The sequence below is a fragment of the Lagenorhynchus albirostris genome, chromosome 6, assembly GCF_949774975.1.
Source record: "Lagenorhynchus albirostris chromosome 6, mLagAlb1.1, whole genome shotgun sequence".
Lineage (NCBI taxonomy): Eukaryota > Metazoa > Chordata > Mammalia > Artiodactyla > Delphinidae > Lagenorhynchus > Lagenorhynchus albirostris.
The window spans coordinates 23,508,185-23,532,960 of record NC_083100.1 but is presented as its reverse complement, the minus strand read 5'-3'; the positions used below and the strand labels follow the sequence as shown (position 1 = coordinate 23,532,960).

The 24,776-nt window shown below is 35.7% G+C and overlaps 1 protein-coding gene across 1 annotated transcript in view; it reads left to right on the top strand.

Annotated features, from left to right (window-relative positions):
• Nucleotides 1-24,776, top strand: part of SPAG16 (sperm associated antigen 16) — an 873,487-nt gene that overhangs the window by 136,965 nt on the left and 711,746 nt on the right. The window contains exon 10 of the mRNA XM_060151305.1: nt 7,214-7,341. Within this exon, the coding sequence (XP_060007288.1) occupies nt 7,214-7,341 (128 nt within the window). The remainder of the gene's footprint in view (nt 1-7,213; nt 7,342-24,776) is intronic.

The following is a 24,776-nucleotide window of genomic DNA, read 5'->3' as shown; positions in this document are numbered from 1 at the left end:
ATTTGGGAAATTTTCATCCATAATTTCATCAAATACATTTTTGACCCTTTTCTCTCTCTCTTCTCCAGGGAGCCCTATAATGTGAATGTTGGTCTGCTTGATATTGTCATAAAAGTTCCTTAAACTGTTCTCATTTTTAAAATTTATTTTTCTTTTTGCTGTTTTCATTGGGTGATTTTCATCATCCTATCTTCCAGATCACTTACGTGTTCTTCTCTATCACCTAGTCTACTTTTAATTCTTTCTAGTGTGTTTTTCATTTCAGTTATTGTATTTTTCAATTCTGACTAGTTTCTTATTAAAATCCTCACCATGTTCATCTATTCTTTTCTCTAGTTCATTTAGCATTCTTATTACTAATCCTTTGAACTTTTTACTCTGGTAAATTGTTTATGTCTGTTTCATTAATTGTTTTTTCAGGTTTTTGTTGTTCTTTCTTTTGAAAAAAATTTCTCTGTTTTCTCATTTTGCTTAATTTCTCCATCTTTATGAAATTAGTTCAAACAGTTAGTTACATATTCCTGTCCTTCTGTGGGAATGTCCCTATATTGTCTGCATGTGTCCAATGGCTTTGGTGGCAGAGCTGAATCTGAAGTGAGCAGAAATCATGTCATCAGTCAGTGTGTGCTAGCAGCCATCACATCGGTAGTAGGTAGGACTGGAGATGGAAGAGTTAGGACCAGAGCCAGATGTTAGCTGGGGCTTCTTTTCTGCTCCATAGCCAACACCACCATATCGGGGGTGGGTTGAATCCCATGTTGCTGGAGCAGAAGCCCTGGTGTTCATGTCTGATCTGGTTCTGTTCCCTCGAAGTGTGTGCTTTCTGCCCCAAGCATTGACATGTTCAGTCCAGAGAGGAGCATTGCTGAAACAAGAGGGGCTGGAGCAGGAGCTTGGCATGGGCCGACGTGCAGGCTGGGGTGGTCCCAGCACCAGTCAGAGCTCCAGAACACTCCTGATCTGCTGTCCCTCACGAATGCCAGTAATGGCTTCTTTTGCCCCTTTCAGATGCTGTGTCAGGTCTGAGTCAACTCCTTCCCTCACAACTCCATACCTTCCTTAGAAGTAGCAGCCTCTGCCCTAGTGGGGAGCTGCGTTATAGAGCAAGAGGGGCCAGAGCAGGTGCTTAGCATGGGCTGGGGCATGTGGTAGGGTGGTCCTGGAACCAGTCAGAGCTCCAGACCACTCCTCATCTCCTGCCCTTATGAACAGCAGTAATGTTTGCCCTCGCTCCATTTGGATGCTCTGTCAGGTCTGAGCTGGCTCCGTCCCCCACATCTGTGCACTCTCCTTGCCTGTGGCAGCCTTCAACCTAGTGTGCAGCTGCACCATGGAGCAAGAGGGATGGGAGCCAGTTCTCAGCTCAAGCTGAGGAGCCTGCTGGGGCGGTTGTGGGAAACTGGCCCAAGTCCTGGGCAGTTTCAGTCTGCTTCCTCTGCCTTGTTTTGGGAGTAAGCAAGCATGTGTGCACTTTTCACAAGCAGAGTCTCAGTTTCTTACAGTCCCACTGTCAGTCTCACTGGTTTTCAAACCAGCTAAGGGGACTTATCCTCTTGGCGTCATACCCCAGGGCTGGGACACCCAATACGGGGTTTCAACTGCCCACCCCCCAGGAAGGGTTGCCAAGCCTGTGTAATCTCGCTCCTCTTCTGTGTCCCCTCTTAGGGGCTCAGGTACCGATCTGATCACTTCCCTTACCTTCCTACCTGACTACATCTGGATCTTTCTTACAGTGTTGTTTGTGTAAGAGTCTTTCTGCCAGTCTCCAGTTTGTTTTCAATGAGAATTGCTTCACATGTTGATGAATTTTTGATGTGTTCATGGTGGTTGGTGAGCTCCACATCCTCCTGCTCTGCCATCTTGATCTCCTCCCGGTGACCACTGTTAAGATTCTTGCTCTCTCTGTCTCTCTCTAAAAATGTTTCAAAGATACATTAGCACTTACCTATGTAGAACCTTTTTTTATTTTATAAAAATGGAATGATTTTCCTTATATGCTATTCTATAAATGTTTTAAGTTAATAATATAGAGTTAATTTTGTATAAGTATATATAAATTTAGAGTGATATTCAAAATATTTGACAACCATTAGAGCATAAGCACTGACCAATCAGAATGGATGCTGGATGTAGGGTGGGAGAATGGTCCTGGAGCCCCAGGTGTGCCAGAAATGACCTTAATTAGGCAATAAAATGAATAAGTCAGGGGCAGGGGTTGTACCCATAGAAGGAGCTAGAATGTGGGGGTGAGAGGAATATGGAGTATGTGCTCAGGGTATCAGCTGTTTTCCAAGTAGTATGAATATCTTTCAGTATTTTAACAACTGACAGGGCCATACTGGTGTGCTAGGGTTATATCAGCACTTCATGTACCTCATTCTATTTAAAGGTAGTACACCAGAGTAGTACTATAATTTTTAAAGTAAATCAAGGTATTGATGCACAGTTAGATTGCTTTTAATATCTTATATTGTAAGAAATGCTGTGTATTAGAAAACAAAAGCAAATCACAAAAACAAATAAATAAAAAACATAAACAGAAAAGAAAACTTGTGTATGTAATCTGGTGAAACTTTGTGAGAATATCCACAAGGCAAATTCCTAGCTGTGGAATTACCAAGTCAATTTTTATTTCGATAGAAATTTCTTTGAAAAGTCAAATCAGTTTACGCTCACCCCAAGTGAGAGAATATTTTTTTTCCGTATCTTGTCCAACAGTTTGCATTATTATATTATCAAAAATTATGTCTTTATTCAATTTGATAACTGAATGATTAAGGAAATATTCCATTCTTGTTTAGTAATCATTTTGTAATAGTTGAAAAATTGTTTGATTTGGAGTTATTTATACTTAAACTTTTTGTTTGTATTTGGATTAATTACTATGAGTTTGTTTTCTCAGCTGTAAAATGGAGATATTATAAATGTCAATGCAATTTTGCCTGGTTTGTTATTCCAGATTAATTTTAGAATAATTTTCTAAGACTCCTCAAAATTCACACTGAAGTTTTTATTTGAATTGAATTAAATATTTAAATCAAACTTCTGAAGTTCATTAATAGACTTTCTATCTTAGTCCATGGACTATCTATATTCAATCAGCCCTTGCTTTATATCTCTGAATAAAGTGTGTTTTTCTTTCTGTAGGTTTAGTAAATTTCTTATTAGTGTTCTGTGAGGTATTGTATATTTTATTGTTGCTAGATTTGATGAAATATTTTTCTTTTATATCTTCTGTTCATTCATTGCATGTATGAAGGTTGCTACTTTTATAATTTGTAGTACATTTGTAGTAATGTGGCCTCTTTATAATTCCTTTTTCCACTTGGCTTCATACACATTATCTATCTTTCTCTGTCATCTATCAATGTAATCACAATATATGCAACTTATGATAATTTCATCTACTTCGTTCCAATAGTTTCATTGCTTATTTCTTCACCTAAATATCCTCTGCATATTTCTACTCTAGCTTTTCTTTTCATTTATATTGTTTCTTCTTGAGACTGAGTCCTTGCAATGGAAGGAGTGTATTCTACTTATATTTGTGGTCTGGTAAACTACACTAATGCCCGACACAAAGGAAACACTCAAATGTTAAGTGAATGCCTGAGTGAATAATTTTGAGCTTCAGATTCAAGGTTGTTCTGGGCAATTCCCATGAATGTTAGCTCAATGGAAAACAATAAACAAGATAGAGAAGCAGACACAAGTCAAATGGCATAGATATGGAGCCTGGGTACCCAAGAGACTAATGTGGAAGGAGGCCAAAATAAATAATTGGCTTCCCAATCAGGATAGGTACAGGGGATGCCTAACTGATATATCACTGAAATGGAGAGAAAGTTACCCATCTGGTGTTTCATCCTATGAATATAAGCAGCAAGGCTGTATTTAACCTCAACTGGCTGGCCAATGAAGTAAGGACTCCTTTTATTATTGATCCTGGGACGAAGAGAGATAGCCAGCAGTTAACAGATATGAGACTGTATTCTGACAGGTCGGGTCATAGTAGAGTCTGCTGTAATCAGCATACCAGGAGAAATTAATCCTGGAATTTGATTAAGATAGAGTATTTTATAATAAGTAAAGTATGAAATAACTCAATGAATTTACTCACCTTTTACTCACCAGTTGAAATTAACATGTGCCACTAGTTGCAGCAATAATAAACACAGAAATAGCTAATGTTTATTAAGGATTTATTAGATGCCAAGCATATGATTAGTGCTCTACAGAGATTATCTCACTTAATCCTCATAGCGGTCTATGAATTCAGTATGATTTTGATTGTATTTTACAGGTGGGAGAATACAGCTTAGAAAGTTTGTTAAGTAGCTTGACTAAATTCACATACTAGTATGTAGTAAAGCTGAATTGTGAGGAAAAGCCAAGATTTTCAATCCTGACATTTATTTCACATGGGGAGCTTTAAAATAAAATAAATACCAGTGTCAGAGCCTCTCTTTCAGAAATTATTACTTAATTGGTCTGGGGTGGGGCTTGGTGGTATTGGTATGGTTTAAAAAGCTACATGGTAATTTCAACATGTCCTTAGATTTGAGACCATTGACCTGTCAAAGCACCTTACTGAGAGTTTAGCTTTGCCCTCAAATTGTACCTTGTCAGTACAAAGGAATGATAATGGTTATGTAGCTTGAAGAATAGTTTTAAGATTTATTTTCCTTCCTCTATGCACTGTCCTTATTTAGGTATCCTGTATTTACCTTTCTGATCGTGCCTGCCAATTTATTGGCTATTGCCTCCTGGAATGTTTCAGTATACAGGCTGGGTTATAAAGGGTCTTAACGTTTTGCCTCTGCAAGTGCATCTATATTTAGATAGGATTGCTGTTACTAGACCTTTACTGCTCTTGTAAATCTTCTTTTAAAATAGTTGTTCAGTTATTATTATATTTCCCTATATATCAAACAGGTTGTAGTTGATTAGGTTTATTAAATGCCTTGTATTAGTTTTATATAATGATCGGTTTAACAGTGGTTATACAAGTTGCTGTAGATAATAAGTTCATGGTTCTAGATATTTCCATGTAGTCAAAAAATTATACTCAGAATGGATCCTGCTCCACCTTGCTATGTTTTCCAACATAATAATTTATCCTACCTCCATTTCCAGCCCAAGCAATATTATTAAAATGAGGTACCATCACAGCGATAGGAAAAGGGGCAAAAGGCATAAATATACAGTTGAGAGAAAATGAAGTACAAAAAGAAATACAAAAATAGTTAATCTAATCAATTCATTGGCAAAACACCAATGAAATAGCTTTATATATGAATTAGCAACAGTTTTTTCAGACTTTTTATCATGTAATTACATATTTATTATTTTATTGTTTATGGCGTCCTGATGCTAGAATGCAAGTTCCACAAGGTCTACTTTGGTCAGTGATATATTGTAAGAGCTGAAACCAGTGCCTGCCCTGAAATAGACACTCAATAATAAATATTCGTAAGAGAAAGAAATATGTGCATTTGTGAATGTGCCCATAGCAAAGATGTGGTACATTGTATATATCACTATATAACTGGCAGGGGTGTGAATTCATGTAACAATTCTAAAGAGCAATCCATGAAGAGGTATCATGTTTTTTGTTAAATGTTAATTTTATTTGGATTATTATTTATTTATACTTCTAAATTGTGAGTGCAGATTTATAGACAGAAAACCTTGTTCACAGCATCGATAATCATGAGGCAAACAAATATAGCTGATGTTAAGTAAAATATGACATTTATCATTCTTTCAAAATAGACTAAATACTGTGAAAATGCAGTAATATAATGTTAAATGAAAATGGAGGGTGGATAATAGAGCGTGGTTCCAGTTTTGTAAAAATTGAGAAAGAGAGGCAGACAAATTCTTAAACCAGAGTGATAATAGTAATTATACCAGGGTGGTAAGAATAATTTTAATTTTTTTCTTTGTAATATTATAAAATGCATAAAATTTCTCTAAGGATGTATATTACTTTCTTGATCAGAAAAATACTTCAGTTATGAAAATTGGCTTTATCATTTTCCAACTCTGAGGATATAATAAAGAATCTGTTGCAATGTAACCTCCACAAGGGCAAATCTTTTTTTTTGCGATACGTGGGCCTCTCACTGTTGTGGCCGCTCCCATTGCGGAGCACAGGCTCTGGACGCGCAGGCTCAGTGGCCATGGCTCACGGGCCCAGCCGCTCCGCGGCATGTGGGATCTTCCCGGACCGGGGCACGAACCTGCATCCCCTGCATCGGCAGGCGGACTCTCAACCACTGCACCACCAGGGAAGCCCAGGGCAAATGTTTTTATCTGCTTTGCTCATTGGTGGATTCCCTATGCCTAGAATAATGTTTGGGATAAAGTAGCACTCATAAATATTTTTTGAATAAATGAATGAGTGTGCAAATGAATAGTATGTCTCCCTCTTTTAAAGGCAGTTTTAAAGTGTTAAGGGTAAGCAGATTGATTACTTCCTTTTTGTGTAGAATTGAACCATTAATCCATCCATCATTAAGTGTTAATTAAGTGCTATTCATAGCATGTCTTCTTTCCACTGAGGAGAGACCACTTTGTCATGGGCTGAAAATGATCTTTTATCTCTCGTTAGAGTTTGCTGGGTGGGGAGGGAAATGAGCAACACATGGAAGATGTCGATTCTAATGTATGTGAGATTTAAAATGATTATGACAGAAATTTTTTATCTTTAGTAAGTACCTTTAATTTAGCCCTATGTCCTCAGATTTAAAGAAAACCGTAATTATCAATTAATAAATGTTATTTTGTTATCCAATTAAAATGTGTTTAGTTCCCCACTTATAGAGAACAAAAGGAGTATAAAAATAATCACAGATTTTGTTGATGTTACTGTTGGGGATGGAAACATTGCAAAAGGACAATAGACCAATAATATAAGACAATGCTATATTGTGCTTCATTGTAATTCAATAAGGGGATTTTTTTCAAGTAATTTTTACCGTGTAGTATGCAGTTTAGATTTATGCAAGTAGATATATGCCTTATTTAAAATTTTATGTTTTTTACATATTTTCTCAAAACTAAAATCAGGAATAAGGAATTTAAGGTAAATCCTGATGGATTATAATAGTAGCATTTATATTCTAATATAATATTAAATAAAACTGTATCAGTGTTTGCAATGAGTTGTCTATTTTACACAGAACTCTTGCTATATTTTTTTCTCTAGGATTCAGTGTTTCCCTCTGATATGCAACCAAATCCAAACCTGTGTTTATGCAAAGAAAATATTTGTCCAGCAAAATTTGACTACAAGCTGAATGACATATTTAGACTTCACGAACTTCCAGTGAGCTGGTAAGATTCTTGATGTTTTATTAATACCTTTGAGATTTTATTGTCATGTCTAAATTTTGATACTCTTATAGCTGTTTATGGTCAAAGTGTTTTGCTCTTAGCCTGTTTCTGAAATTGCTACTTATAGCACTGAAAGAATCCTCTTAAAGCTGTTGCAAGAGTCTCAAAACTAACTGGTTTAGGCACTTGGTGGCAGTACAGCCTAAGTGCACTACTGTGCATTTTTAATGTAGAGGTTGCAGTTCTGGCTTAAAATAAAGCACAGATTGTTTTTAGAGAGGTTTGTAGGATTTGTTTTAAAAATAGGATCTCAGCAGCTATGCATTTCATTTGATTATTTTACTTAAAATTTTATCAGTGTATGTTTTTTTCCACATTAACACATTATTTTGTTTTGTTTTGAGGACCATAGTTTTGTGAACCATAATCACATCAGTTTAAAAGCAAAACTTATTACTTGCTAATAAGTTTTATGAATCTGCATATTTACATTCATAGGAAACATTTTAAATCTTATAAAATTTATACTACTCCTATTCAGAGTGTTTGAGAAAAATATTTCTGTGGAGAATCAGTAAATATACATTCTACAGTAGATTTCTATGGTACTTTAAAATTTTACTAAGTGGTCAGCTTTTGTAAATAATCATGGATACATCATTTTGATTATGGTTTAGGTAAGTAATATTGTTTTCTTGTATCTGTTCATATAATCCCAAGTTTACATTATTGATTTTTAAGAAATTTGTACAAAGATGTATAGCAAACATTATGTAATTGCTCCTCTTATACTTAATGAGGAAAAATGTCTCAGAAGAGGATGTTAACCAACTCTAATAACCTACACTTAACTGTGGTGAGGTTTTTCTTGTTTTGTTTTGTTTTATTTTGCAAAGTTTACCTTGCTCTTGATGACTGTATGTATATTCACTTTCTAAGACCTATTTGTTTGATTATTTTCATGTAGCAAGACTCTGCCATGACCAAAACCAGTAGGTTAATGAATTGAAAAGATCTGTTAGTAAAAGGAACCATAATAATGATACATTCATACCTTAAGTATTCTATTTCAACTTAAAACAGTTCATTTGCATTCACATGACAGTCTTTTGATGTAAGGCCATGGCTTTTTCTTTCCTTAAGTGACTGTTGATTGGAATTCTACATCATATTTCTTGCATAAGCTATACCAATAATGTATCACTAACAATTTTATGATTTTCTTAATCTGAAACAAGAACTTCAGACGCTCAGAAGATGATCTCCTCACATTTCCATGGCATTAATTTAATTTTCATTGATAGCAATTCTTCTTATCACACTTATATTTCATCACCTTGATTAGTTTTTAATTACATTATAGTAGCAAATGCAACTGGCTTATGAGGTTTAGTCACAAACTCCTCTGACTCTTTGTGATAGTGGACCTTAGCTGGTGGGAGTGGCTTGTGCTGGTCTGCTGGGGCATGGTCTGGAAGCTCTGAGCAGTCAGGGCACTGCTAGCACAGCCAGAGTGTTTTACAGAGAGAATGGGAAATGTTGACCAACGATTAAGTGGAGGTTAAGGGAAAAGCATTTACTAAATGAAAATGTGGAGAAGAGAAAGAGGGAAACATTTGACTCTTAGTCAGAAGCAAAGTCTGGATTCCAGATTAATTTATTTGCAGACTTTGGAAAGACAGCTGCCCTGATAACTACTACTGCAACCCAGGGAATAATTTCTCTGTCATAATCTTCACTAGTTAGCCCATGAGGAGAGAAGATTCTAGCATTATGAGTTAGGCAGAAAAAAAAAGCAAAAAAAAGAATTGTGAGTAGAAAACTAATCACTAATCTTCTAGTGTAACATACCTCAAAGGAAAATTAAGCTGTGACTTTGGGCCAACTCATTTACCTGGGCCTTTTTTTGGCCTGTTTCTTCTTTTCCAATTTGTCTCAGTTTCGCTTCGTTATACCGCCATTTCTTCTTGGTCACAGGTTTGTTTTTCTCTCTCCCACCTATTTTATTCTACTACTTTCTCTGTACTCTCATTCTATACCACCAATCCTTAACTAGCCATAATATAAAATTCAACTGTAAATTTCTAGTGTTTCTCAGATAATTTCATATTCTCTGTTCTTAATTTAAAACTGAATCACCCCGCTCCCACCACCCCATATACACACACAGAGGTTTGGTACTTTATAGGTCTTTAATAGTATAATGTTTATTGACTCAATTATGTTTCTTTAAAGAATAAAAAATGTTTTTTGTTTTATAAGTAACTGTGAATTTATTTATTTTGTTTTTCAATTATCATCAGTGGAAATAAAGTTCTTCCTCTATGGTATATAGGTTCCTTAACTTCATCAAAATAACAATGATAGTAATGACAATGATCATGAAAGAATATCAATAATAACAATAAACTGTTTTACAAAGCATCTTTCAATGCCAAGATTCAGCTATTTTTCCCCCAGCTCTCTCTCTCCATATATATATATATTTTTTCTTTTTTTCTCTCTCTCTTACACACACACACACACACACACACGCACACAGATGAGGCTCAGAGACCTTGAGAAACACAGAGAAAAATTTTGTATCAGGTCTGGTTAACTCAAAAGCAGACCATAAAACAGTGAATGAACCACAGGGTATTTTATAGAAAAAGCCCAAGGAAATAGTTTCTATTTTTACAATGAAGCATACAGGTATGTCAGTAACATACAACTATATAACCTATGAGTTTGGCCAAGATACTTTTTTCCCCTGACAAGCTTGACGTAGGATAATTGCTTTAAACTTAAGTATTAAAATAATTAATTAGATTGTGTTTAAGTGGAGAATTTAATTGTGCGTTCTTTCCCTGGAAAACACAGATTTACTAAAAGGTATTTTAGTATATTTTTCCAACAAGGTCATAATAAAATAAATGCATATTAAATTCCAGATAATTTAAAGAATTTTAATGTCTTACTAATTTGCATTTTTATAGAGTGCAGTTTCATAGGTTGAAGAACCAGAAGGATTTTAAATCAGGTTAGTTAACAGAGTTTTTAAGTTCTGAGATAGATGTCTTTCTCCTACTTTCACAGGATGGTTCCCATCAGCCTAGAAAATATACTCCAGTAACTCCTATTAGTTTAAAAAAAAGACTTTTTCTTGAACCTACAACCCCCCACCAAACCTATGTTGTTTTTCTAGAAGCTGCTCTGCTCACTTTCAGTAAAAAAGTTGACAGTACTGCTGACTGAGCTAACAGCTTCCACTTGCGCTTCCATTCTCCCCTCCAGTGGAGCTCCCTTCCTTTCCTCTGCTCTGGAAGTAACTCTTGTCAGTCATTCCCTGCTTCGGTGTCCACCGTCAGTGGCCACTTCTCCATTCTCATTTTCCTCTCCTCTCAGCTGCAGTCAATACAACCACCACCTCTGCGTTTACTCTCCTGACTCCATTATTTGCATGGTCCTGGTCTTCCTGCTGAGTCCCAGGCTGTCCTACTCAGTGCCTTCTCAGCAGGCTGCTTCGCTTCTGCTAGACTTCCAGTTGATAAATTGCCCCAGGCTCAGCCTCAGAGCTTCATTTTTTCACTGTCTGCATCTTCTCAGGTGGCCTCTTCCAAGCTCAGACTTTAAACACTCTCCATATAGTGATAGATAATCACCTTGGGAATATCTCTACCATTGCCATCTCTCTTGAGTTTGAATATCGAATAGGCTTCTCCGAATTATCATGCTCAGGAAGAACTCTTATTTTCCCTCAGAAAAATGGGTCTCCTGATCTTCCCCATTTTTGCAAAAGCAAAATGTAAACTTGTATTAATTTACTAAAGCTAAAAGCCTAGGAGTAGTTTTAACTACTCATTCTCTCACCCTGCAATTCCCACCATTAAATCTAAGAGTAAGTCTGATAGGCTTTTCCTTCAGAACATATTTACATTTTCCCACTTCTCTCTATCTATATTGCCATGACCATCTCTCTTGCTATTGCAAAAGCCTACTAATTCACCCCACGTTACCCAGTAATTCACTTACTTCACAATAGCCAAACTGATCTTTTAAAAATGTAAATCAGATAAGATTCGCTGCTTTTGGTACAATAATGTCTTCCCCTTGTTTTAAAGTAAGGTCCAAACTTCTTACTGGGGCCTACAAGGCTCTGCAAGTTGGGACTCCTGCCCTCCTCCCATTGTGTTGACCACATGCTCTCCCCTGCTTCCTTGCCCAGGACTCTCAGCTACCCCGTCTTCTCACTATTCTGCAAACATGCCTCACTTCTCTCTGCCCCCAGGTCTTTACACTAGCTCTTCCCTCTACTTGTGTTGTTACTTCTCCAGTTTGTGCACACCTGGCTCATTCTTATCTCTAAAATCTCAGTTCAAATAACACCTCCTTGGAGAGGCAGTTCCTGAAATATGTGACTAATGTTTTACTCCTCATTCCTCCAGTCACTGTCAGTCCTATCATTCTACTTAATTTCCACCATGGTTTTTAGTAGGCATGCAGCATAAATTTTAAAGTACTTTATAAAAATAAAAAAGTACATGAAATCTTAGTATTTTTCTAGTTTATGGGTGGCTAGAGACTAGCTAGATTCTCACCAATTCAGTTTCCTCCTCCCTGGGCCCACTGGAAGATCTTATCTCCCATTCTTCTGAAGTGTGTTAACCCTTAAGACCCCCATTGGGATTCTCTGCTGTCTCTGACTTCATCCTCATAGCTGGAATCAGAGGACTTTGAAAGTGACAAACTGTGTGCTAGAAGGCACGTGGATCTCTGAGTCATGTGTGCTTGGAGAGTTCTCCAACCTTCATCATGCTTTGTGTGAGGTACTGCTTTAATTGCCCTGACTAATGCACTATATTTTTGTGAAAATGGATGAGTTAGGCTTTATAAGATGAGTGGAATTTTAAAAAAAACAGACTGAAGGTACTTTCACATTCATTCTACAAAAATTTATTGAGCATTTATCAGACACTATTCTGGACAATTAATTAAATACATAGAAATCTGTTCCCAGGAAGCTTACATGTGTTACAGGGAACAAGTAATAAACAGTAGTGAACACGTATATGCTATAGTATGTTTGATGACCATAGTGCTATAGAGAAACACAAAGCAGACAGAGGGAAATGGAATAGAGGTTCCTGTTGGCTTGAGGTTAAACACAGAGGCCAGGGCTGTTCTGAGAAGGTGATGCATAGTGAAAACCTGAAGTGGGTGAGGAAGTGATACATGCAGAGAATAAGGAAGACGGTTAGAGGTGAGAGAACAACGAATGCAAAGCCCTTGAGGTGGGAACATGTCCAAAATGTTCCAACAAGGAGTCCAGTATAAACAGAGTAAGTGAGCTTGCAGAAGAGGAGGAGAAAACTAAGTTAGGTATTTGGGGACCAGAGAGAGTGTGACTTAGGGCCTTATAGATCATAGTAAGGAGGATTGTGAATTTTATTCTGAGAATGTTGGAAAGTTTTTAGAGGATTTTGAGAAGAATTATGCAATTTGGCTTATATAACAACAAGATGCTCTGACTACTGTATGGAAATTAGACTGTCAATGGGGTTTAAGGGTAGAAGCTGGCAGACTAGTTAGGAGCTATTTCAATAATTCAAGAGAACTGTAAAGATTTCCTGGCCTAGGATGATAGTGTTATAGAGGCTAAGTGGTAAGAATTTTTTTGATGAGAGAGTGAGCAGGATTTTTGGGTTGGCAGGATGTCGGGTGAGAGAGAGGGCAATTAGGATTGACTTCAAGGTTTATGGTCAGAGCCAGTGAAGACAGAGTGGCCGTTAATTTCAAGGCTAAGGGAGAGCCAGGTTTGGAATGTGGGGTTTGGCATGTTAAGTTTGGGAGGCCTATTAAACTTCCAAGTGGACTTAGATGTGGATGGGACCCTTAGATTCTCCTGTGAACACAGTTCATAGCTATGTGTGCTCCCTGGCAAGTGGTTAGGTTCATGTCAGTACTATTCCATGCACTTCCATGGAAGCAGTCACCAGAAATGGAAAAAGTGACTAAGTACCTTTTAATGCAAAAAAAATGGGTGTTATAGAAATGTAATTTTTTAGCATGGGTCAATATTTCTCATCTTGTTCTGGCTATAAATTATATATGTTTATAAAAACCACGATTATATTCTAAAATGTGAGTTTCCAAATTAAATATTAAATTCTTTTTATAACTATACATTTAACTGGCATTTTACAATGTATATTTATAATAAGCTTAAGTCATAGTGTAATTTTTATGCTGTTTTTATCCCCAAACAGACAAGCAATATATTAGAGCAAAGTGTATATTTAAACTTTGAATTATCAAAGGAAAATAACTTATAGTTTCTTGAAGCATCAAAAAATTCTCCTTAGAAGGGTAATAATTATATTCAAATAAAAATATTTGTAATCATTTCTTACAAGTAGTGTACAGAATACTTTAAAACATTTTCTATAATATGAAGATATATTGTGCTGGTTTTGTAATTTACTGTCAAAGTACTAAGGTATTCAGTTAGCTTCCATTAAATAATGATAATATTTATGGCCTAAACTTTTAAGAAGGAAAAGGTACATGAATTTACAGTAAATGTAAACATATATTTTTATGACCCATTTATCCTTTTAGGTGTGTTCCATAAATAAATACATCATTTAATTAGGAGATTAGATTTTCAATTTATTTCGGATTGTCTTTAGTGCCTTTGCACGTATCTGTCTTCAGCTTTAAACTAAGTTTGTTTAGGCACTTTGGATTTGTTGAGCAGCTGTCATCTTCCAGAAGGTGCCCTGATTTGTTTTGTGGATCAACTTACAGCTAAAATTATGGAAAGGTCTTTTCATTGGTCACAGATGATGCACAAAGCATTTTCAGTTCCAGTGCTGCATAGACTCACAGAGATGCTGACAGTTACCCTTCTGGGGCTATAACAGTTTTTCATTCTGTTTTAATTATCCAGATCCATAATAATAACCACAGTGACCTACAAGAAGGTATTGTTGGGCATATTATAATTATATATAGCAATTATATGTAGCACCAACAATGCATAAAAATTCCACTTATTAACTAAGGCTGGTAAAAATGAAATTATGCTAGTCTCCCTTAGGACATAGCTTCACTTTTTGGAAAAAAAACAAACAAACAACTAGTCCTTCAGTTTTTACATAAAACTTTTTCTGGAGTATATTATTATGATGAGGAAAGTCAAATTTCATGGAATGATAATGCAATAATAATTTTGCAATAAATATGGAAACTATCTCTCACTCTACTTTCTTGCTTAGCTGCTTACTAGTATTTCCTATTATCTACTGTGTAATAGAAAAAGAAATGGAAGTTAAAAGCAAAGGTTAATCTTTGTAATACAGAATGTCAGGCAAGATGGTTTAGGACAAGTATCAATATATTTCTTTTACTTTTTAACAATTTATTTAGTGTTTCAAACTATATCATATTCACACATATACTAATAATTCAGTTTAAAAGTTAGAGATGACAAGATTTGATGAAGTACAAGTAATCAGTTGTTTCAGCAATTTTTGTCATTACTTGGGGTGTCTCACCTAAACTTGCCAAGACCTTGTCTTTAATCCGTACTAAATTGATGCAGATGAAATGATATCCCATAATTTATTTTTTTCTTGCTGTTCATAGTTATATGGTGAATGAGCTGTAAATATCAATGCTTGTGCCAGTAGGTTTAAATCTTAAACTAATTTTGGCAATTTTTTATGTGGCCACTATCAATAGTGTTTTATAATCTAAGGGACATAATAAAACTTTTTATTAGATGTATACATCCAACATATGTAATAATATTTGTACTTTGAATCCAACCTTAATTTAAAATTACTGACATCATCCCAAGGCAATCGCTAGTAACTCAGAGTACCTTATAAAATAGGACACTTCAACTTGCGTGTCTTGTGAGCACATCAAACTTAGTAGTTCTCAAAGCCAATTCCCTCTTCTACCATCCCCTCCCCTCCACCTTCACCTTCTTCTTTCTCCCATTTTGGTTTGTGTCATTCATTATCATCCATATAGTTACCTAAGATGATCTGTGAATCTTAGGTCCTCCTGACCACTTACTATCACATTCAGTCACTTAAGTCTGTGTATTCTGTATCCAAAATGAGTTGTGCACTATTCATTTCTCACAGTCCATCAACTGTCACTTAGGCTCCCCCAACAGCCTCCTACTCATCTCTCTACCTCCAGTTGTTCCTTCAACTTTAATTTATCCTCTTTACTGCCATTATAGTAATCTTTCTAAAGTGATCTGATATCTTATTTCTGCTTTAAAATTTTTAATTATATTTTAAGCCCTCAAGACACACTTGGCTCTTCCCAATCTAGCTCCAGCCTATTTTTCTATCTCTTACTGTACCGCTAGCCTCTATACCACTATGCTCTAGACTCAGTGAAGTCTTTTCAGATGTTCATGTCTTAGCCATGTTCCTTTGACTGGAATGCATTTCGCGCCTTTTTCTATTTGTAAATATCAAGAAACCTAAAGAAACCCCCACCTATAAATCAAACCTCCTTTCTACCCTCTTGGTACTAGATGCATAATATAATAAAGGGGCATATAGAACAGGTCCTATTAAATCCCAAAGATGATATATTTATATGTTTATGTCTCCCAAACCCTCAGCAAGGACTCTTGAGAAAACAGACCGTGTCTGATCATGAACAGCCCCTGACATACAGGAGGTACCTGGTGTGTGTTGAAGGAATGAATGCATGGATTGAGTGAATATTTTGTGTGCAGTCATATTTCCAGAGCCAACTTTCCTATTTTTATTACTTTTTAACATCTTTACTGGAGTATAATTGCTTTACAATGGTGTGTTAGTTTCTGCTTTATAACAAAGTGAATCAGCTATACATATACATATATCCCCATATCTTCTCCCTCTTGCATCTCCCTCCCACCCTCCCTATCCCACCCCTCTAGGTGGACACAAAGTGCTGAGCTGATCTCCCTGTGCTATGCATATAGCCAACTTTTAAAATTATATTATCCACTTATAACGTAGGTATCACTTGATGTCACCCTGTCAGTTTCTGCACTGGGACTCATTAAATAACTCTCCTGATGGCCATTTTGGAGTGTACTTATCAGCTGAGCCATGCTGAGATCCCATCTGCCACCAGTATAAGTTCGGATACTTTATGTTCAAAGTGACTGAAAAATACAACATAAATTGGTTAAAAGATGAAAGGGAGTTATTGGATCAATAAACTGAGAAGATCAGAAGTAGGAGTGGCTTCAGGTCAAGCTTAATTCAGTGTTTAAAAATATCACTAAGTACCTGATTTCACTGTTTTTTGTTTATTCTGCCTTTTGTATTAGCATTGTCCTCAGACTCCAGGTTCTCCTTTCAGTGGAGCAAAATGGCTGAAGTGGTTCTAGACTTCATATTCTTTCACAACGCCATCTAGGGAAGGGTCTCCTTCCATAGCTCTTAAAGAAAGAGAATGGAAGTTCTCTTTCCTGCAAGTTTAGGCAAGTACTACCCTGTGTCTCATTGACTGGTTGGATTAAGTGCCGTCCCATAGTTGAATATTGTGATGAGGAAAATGGTCACTATCCTGATATAAAAAAATCAGTACTTAAGATGGGGATGGTATCAATCCACATAGCTGATAATAAAGGGTGGGCGGCTCCAAAAAAAATAAAAAGCCTGGTTGTTGTTAAAAGGAATGGATGCTGAACAAGTCTCAACTACATGATGCAGTTTCCCATCTCTGCTAGGTTTCATGGTAATCAGTGCTAACCAGTCCCTTGTTCCTTAATTTGTAGTATATTCCCATGGGTTCCAACTAGTGTCTCTGGGTGTTTTCTCTGTTACTAGTTTTGAAGGTCCTCTTGTAATATTTAGCATTGTGTAGTAAAAGGAAAATTGCCACAGGTAATCATGCATGCAACCATTTATTTGGCAACACTTGTCAAATGTACTCAGGACCTGGACAGATCAAGAAAAAGAAAACACTTCCCAGGCTGTAAGGATTCAGTGAAATGGTCTACATAATAGTACATGGCATTATTCCTGGAACATGATATATACTCAGTAGATGTTCTGCCCATCTGCTGTCTCTATCCTCTTCCTCTGACCGGGTCTCCTCTCACCAATGTAGTGACCTGAGACAGGGCCCCTTTTACATACAAAAATAGAGTTAAGCCATTCTTCAATTACTAACCTGGACCTGTAAGTATTGTACACCTATTGAGCTTCACCTTTGAATTCTGATGCTGTTTGACTGAAAACTGGTAATTTGTGGTCAATATGACTTGCTGTGCCACCTGAATCTCTGTTGCCATCTGCTTAAGCTCTAACCTGTGATTCTAGAACTAAGTCTTTTTTCAGATCTGATCATTCTTTACTCCTTCATTTTTTTTAAAAAAGTTACAGTAACACATTGTAAGAAATGACAGTTTTAGATAGAGAAGTAGATTACTCATTTGACTGGAGCAAGATCTTCAGGAAAAATAAACGATTTACACTTTAAGCTTACTAAATAGAAACAGTATCCATCACATTGTGTGCTTTTCTCCAGTAATTTAAATGATAAATGAAAGTAAATTCCCACAGCCTTTGACTGACTGTTGATATTTTCTATAAATATTTCTAGGTGGAGGAGGCCAAAATATTTACCACATCATAAACATGGTTCATAAATATCTCTGAGGAATTCACTATGACTTATTAAACCTTTGCCTGAAATCTTTGCTGCAATTATAAGAATTAAGGTCAAAAACAGAGAAGAAAAAGAGATGGGCAGTTTTAGTATATATAGCCCTTTAATGGTTTATAGTTTTCTATTTGGTTATAACTTAAAAGATGTTCAGTGAAATTTGAGTGTATAATGGATAGAGTAACAAGCATATTTTAGATGTTGATGATATAACTATACCCTTATTCTTAGAAATGGTACATGCTCTTTGTTATATTGTCCTCTGTAAAACCTCAGAATGGGTTGTTGGTGGTGCATTTCACAGAGGACAAAGTTTGGGTGGAGGTGGTCAATGTGATACCTGTGAGCCTGTGAGTTGTATGTGCCTGTGAGACATCAAACTAATATGGATCTGGAGTTCAGAGGTGATAATAGACTGAAGATTAAAGATGTGATTCATCTTCATATATATATGACAGTAAGTGATTAGGATGGAGGAAATGTTTGAGGGTAAGAGGGAAAAGAGTAGAAGACCTTAAAATGGAGCTTGAATTACTCATTTAATGAGTAAGTCAAAAGGATGTGAAAGAAGAAAATAAAAGGATAGGCAGATAGGACCACTGAAATCAGAAAGCAATATGTCATGGAAAACTAAATGGGAGACATGGTCAACAATCCTGAATGCCACTGCGAGGTCAAGTTGATTTGGTCTAAAAATATACCTGCAATATTACAAGTCACCTTAAATATTACAGAGTCACTTTTTCATGGGGATAGTGGTAAAACGAAATTGGCCTTAATTAGTGAATTGGAAATGAAAAATTGAATACAATGAGTTCAGTTAATCCATACATAATTCTCAGGTATGTTTCATACAGAAAGAACTTCTCTGATCCACTAGGGAATAATCCACATTATTCCCTTCATAGCACTGTGTTTCTTTTCTTCATAGTTTAAACCTCAAAGCTCAACTTATTTTTAATAATTTGTCTCTTTCATGCAAAGCTATCTTATTTGGTATTCAGATATTTACACATTGACTTATATTCAGACTGACTGGAGAGAACAATTTCATATGATGTTATTAGCTTTTTATGTCAACTAAACCAGGATGGACAGCTCAGGTAGGGACCTGGATTTTCGAGCAGGAATGAATTTCAAATGCCACTACTTTTGAAATATCAATCAAAAGCTAACATGATTTGAAGGCCAATTTCAGAGAAAATACCATTGTTTCCAGATTCAGAAAATAAATATATTTAAATAAATCACTTAGTGTCTTCTTAAACTATAATCCTGCATTTTTGGTTGTAGTGTTTTGAAGTAAACTAGTTCTAAAAGCAAAATTTGATTTAAGGAAACAAATGTAAGGTTCTTCTACTGTATAATTATTATTTATTTTATTTAAAAATTTTTCTTTAAACCCAAAGCACATCGAAATGGATTGTTGCTGCTAGGAAGGGCCTTTATATCATGATTCATTTTTCCCTGGGATTTCTTATCCTTGACATAGTAATACTTTCCTAGTACTGTATTTTAAATTAAAATTTTTCTACCATCAAGCTTAAATTATTCTGGAAATACTTCTTACCTTTCAAAAGTACAATGCTGTGTTTCCTTTAGGGTCTCATGTTCATTCTAGTCTCATCTTTGATAGACATAAAGTAATAGATTAGGGCTATATAAAATAGAGGAACTAATCTATAAATATAAAAATATAGTGTATTTTTTCCAAACTTTTATTTTTTATTAAAATATTTGTACTCACAATACTTTGATTCTAAGTTTTGTTTTATTTGTGAAGCCCAATAAAACATTATAGATGTGTAATTTTCCTTTCACGTTTAGGAGAAAAATGAAATAAAATACTATTACATTTTTGTTACAGAGAAGTACAGATTATATTTTAGCTTGATTAGCTAAAATGGCTTTTAATATATAAAAATCAGAGTTAAACTCTGTTATTGCGGGAATTCCCTGATGGTCCAGTGGTTAGGACCCTGAGCTTTCATTGCTGTGGGCCTGGGTTCAATCCCTGGTTGGGGAACTAAGGTCCCACAAGCTGCATGGTGTGGCAAAAAAAGAAAAAAATCTGTTATTGCAATGATGAAACAAATTTTCAATGGCATCGAAAAGTCAATAATAGGCAGAAATGCATATAAAGGGGGTAGAGCGTAATTTAAACAAAAAACAAACTAAACTTTTGGATAAGCTGGTATATAAATGTACTGATTCTACTCCAAACATGTAGTATGGTAAATGTGGCTGAGTCATTCTCTACTCTGGATGTAGTACTTTGAGAAAGGGACCTCCAAGCTAGCTCTCCAGATATCTCTTTTATAACTCTGCCTCCAATCCATTCTTATACATGTCCTTAGGCAATTTTGAGCTTCATGGACTTATACAATAAAATTTTTTTTCTCACTAAAACCTGGACAATGGAGATTTTCCTATTTGGATAGCTTTCCTGGGCATCTTTTTTCCAAACGTTGACTCAGGAAATCTCAGCGAGTTAGGATTTACTTTTGTAACTCAGCCATCTTTAACACATGACCTTTGAGGTTCTGAGAGGAGTTAAAAAAGAGTGAAATATCCCTGTGAGGGTTTCATGGCCAGCCCTGGGAGTATTACACATCTCCAGAACTTAGTCATATGGTATTGAATTAGCTGCAGTGGAGACTGGGCAACATATGCTGAGGTTAGTAAGCACATAGAATCTCTGTCACATCATCTTTCTGTTTTATAATTAGGCTGATCCCCTTAATGTTTATGAAATGATTGCAGCAGCAAATGTATACACAATAGGAAAGAGAAAGAAATCCTCTCTTCCAACCATGGACTGTTGAGTTTTCCCTTATAGCTTTGGTCACAAAGCATATTGCTATATGGAGGAGAGTTCAATACCTGGACCAAAATCAGGATTCTATAAAGGAAGGTAGAAGTGGTGAATGAAGCCAAGCAGGTTGACTGTGAGTATGATAGAGAGCCAGGGCAGAATGGTATTGCAAAACCCAAGATAGAAGAGAGATATGAAAAGATGGAGTGGCCGCTCTTTTGCAAAGAGTTCAATAATATGAGGATTTTAAAGAGGCTGATAGGAAAATTAGATGGTCCATAGTAGATTCAGTATAAGCAGTCCAAAAGAAACCAAGAGATTATTTCTCACATTTTGTGGTTTATTGAGGAGTGCATGGCTGCTGAGGAAATGCGCCCATGGTATTCATTTGTAATGCTGCCCTCCATGCAGTTGACTTTCCTAAATGAATATTTTATTCTCAATGAAGGTTTAGGCTAAATAATATAAAAATATTATAATTACGGTTTACTTCATTAAAAAAGTTAGTTCTATCGAAATTTAGCATAATGTCATTATTTTTAATTTTTAACTTTCTCAGTTCTCAGTTCTCATAGATCTAAAGTGAAATATAATTTATAAAATTGAAATTATTTATGATATACAGATACTATGCTAATTGTGCTAATAACCCAGATAATTAATTATTATGCATTCCTAAAATGGAATCCCATTAAGTTATTTTACTATGATGGATGTAATCTTTTTGATAATATAAGTAATCTACACATTTTTCTAGGTTAATCACAGATGCTGTTCTAAAGCTGTGTTAATGTGATAAATTATAATAATTCCCTTATTATCAGCATCAAGGGTCTTTAAAGGCTCTTAATAATCATATTCAAATTTTATCACTTAGAAGTAAATTGATTTTTTATTCGAAGTAAATATCTAAGATGACTTATTTTCTGCAAAACATAACTTGTATATAATCATGAAATGAACTAAATAAATATCTAACCAATAAATAAGTAGTTTATATTTGTAGATATCCATGTTATTTGAATCATTGTAAAAGTTACTTAAATTAGGTCTTCCTGATTTCTTACCTGGACTCAGTAGCCTCCTACTGATATCTCCTACTTCCAATTCATCCTCCAAAATCACTAAATTCTTTCAAAACAGGAAAACCTACCATGTAGCATTTATATTTTACTATCATATTGACAACTTCCTGTTATGGAAAGATGAAAACTAAATTCCTCTGTACTTTAACCCCTACTTCCAACCCCTGCTTCCCTCAGTAGCTTCCTGTCCCCTTGCTCTCATACGGAGTGCTTCCTGAGCCATCCATGCTTGTGCATCTGCTCTGCCTAACACAAGCATAAGATGTGAATCAAAGAAATTATTGAAATATTAACTGATTTTTTTTTACCATGGCAGTCCCTTTTTCCTGTTGCCATTATCACAGTTGGAGTAGTTTGGTGCTGTACTTCTGCACAGTGGGGGAAAATATGACAGAAAATTAGAGAAAGAGGAAAAAGAGAATCTTTCTTACTTAGGAGAACTTTGGCCCTTAGGTGAGCAGAAAAGGTTCCTGGAATAGTTAAATCATAGTGGAGAAACATAATGTGTTAAGAGCAGGGCCTACTCCCTTTCCCTTACCTCCAACTAATTTTGCGTGGTCCAAGAACACAAGAAATCTGTGCCCCATTTCCTAAGTATAGCCCTAGGGATGTGACAAGATTCCAGAAAAGAAACTGCTGCATGGTGTGTCTAGACAGACAACATCACAGCTTCAGCCCTTCAGCATGGAGTAGGAATTGCCCAATGATTCCTGTGTTCCCGATAATGGAACAGAAGTAGCAGAAAGAGAGCTACTGAACCAAAATAGGCCACAGAACAGGAACCAAAAGTTTTTATTGAGACTTCTGTGAACTATTAATGAATTATTTTAGTGATGCCAGAAGATATTTAGGTTCTTATGGTCTTATCTCCAGTGCTGTTATAAAATGGGACAACCTAAGAAATTATGCTCAAAGAAACTCAGTTAAGACAGAGAAAGATAAAGAAGATACATTTCTTGCTCACATGAAATTATACTCTGAAATTCACATCAGCTGTGAAAAGTTATACCTAGTTTTTTGTGTATTTAAGTAATGGTATAATAAAAATAATCAATTCATCACTAAGGCCCAATCATTTTTTTCTTTAATAGGTGCCCATACATTTTACTAAGGATTGCTAACAAAATGAAGCCCAAGATCTTTTGTAACATTTCATTGTTTTCCTTGAAATATGAACTGACATTAAAGCTTTTTTACTTTTAAAGAAAATGATCTACACTTTTTACTTTCTGAGGAATGCCCCTGGGTTAAAGGTTGATTTATCATTACTCATAGGTCTTTCAATCATGGATTTATACACTCATTTATTAATTGATTCTAGAATATCTACTTAGCTATTAATATGTGTCAGGCATTATTAAAGATGGTGGAATTACAGAAATAAGGAAGTCCCTGTCCTCAAAGAACTCAAAGTCTAATTGGGTGACATACTTAAAAATACAATATAATAATCACATTAGGGGGGCCACTTAAAGCAAACTGTGAGGTAGTGTGGGATGTGAGAAAATCTCCCTTCGAGTTGACCTTTGAGTATAAGCATTGAGCAATGTTTATATTAGGTGGGGGAAATTTCTTTCAAGAAAATAAAATGGTTGCTTTTTCATTAAATGGGAAAAATAGAAAAAGTTTCAACATAATTGATTTTCATGTTTCTGAATTTATTTAGTGCATTCTAATCTACTATCACTTTTTACATTAGAAACATTCCTGAAATGTTGAATATAAAGCTTGTAATTTTATGCCAACTCATCCTCTTACAGTTTCTTATTGACTTAATATTTTGTCCTTGAGCTATAATTAAAACTATGTCTCAGAATTTTAACATTTACTTCTAGAAACAATCTCTCTTCACCTCTGTAGAATGTCTTTGTATTCAACTTTCCTGTAAAATCTATATAAGAAAATGAAATTAGAGCAAACATGTTTTTATAGAATAATGTTTGTTTCAGGTTGAATTGTGTCCCCCCAAAAGATATGTTAAATTCCTAATTTCTGGTACCTGTGAATGTGGTCACATTTGGAAATAAAATCTTTGCAATTGTAATCAAATTGAAGTCATTCTGGATTAGGATGGGCCAAATCCAATGTGACTAGTGTCCTTATAAGAAGAGAAGAGATACACACACACACACACACACACACACACACAGAGAGTCATACAGGGAGAACACAATGTGACAATGAGGACAGAGATTGGAGTTATGCTGCCTCAAGCCAAGTTATGAGAAGGACTGCAAACAACCACCAGAAGTTAGGAGAGAGTCAAAAGAGACGGTCACAGGACAGTTTCTCCTTCACAGCCTCCAGAAGGAACTGGCCTTGCCCACACCTTGATTTTAGACTTCCAGCCTCCAGCACTGTGAGAGAATAAGTTTCTTCTCTTTTAAGCCACCCACTTAGTGGTACTTTGTTGGAGCAGCCCTAGGAGACTGATACTGCCTTAATTCCCTTGGAAACAAAATGTTTCAAAACTACAACAACAAAGCAATCCACACAAATTTTGCTTTTATTAATAATTTAAACAACTTTTGATTATTCTACATAACTTCCCAGATAAATTATTCTCAAAGCAGTGTTGTCTGGAAGCAGTTACTCAAAAGGAGTTTTGGTATCTTTATTAAGGATCAGCAGCCAGTTTCACCCTTATCCTCAGACAAATTGGCCGCCTGCTCTTACCCTGAGCCTCAGAGGATTCTACCATTTGGAGTGACTTTCTTGAGATTTTTAAGTCCTCCTTTGGTATCTGAGAATGTCTGGGGCTGACAGTGCCATCTGCCGGACAACATGCTTGGCATCCCCATTTCTCCTTTTTGGGGGTCTTCTCTGATCCTCTCTCCTGAGTGTAGATTCAACCAGAT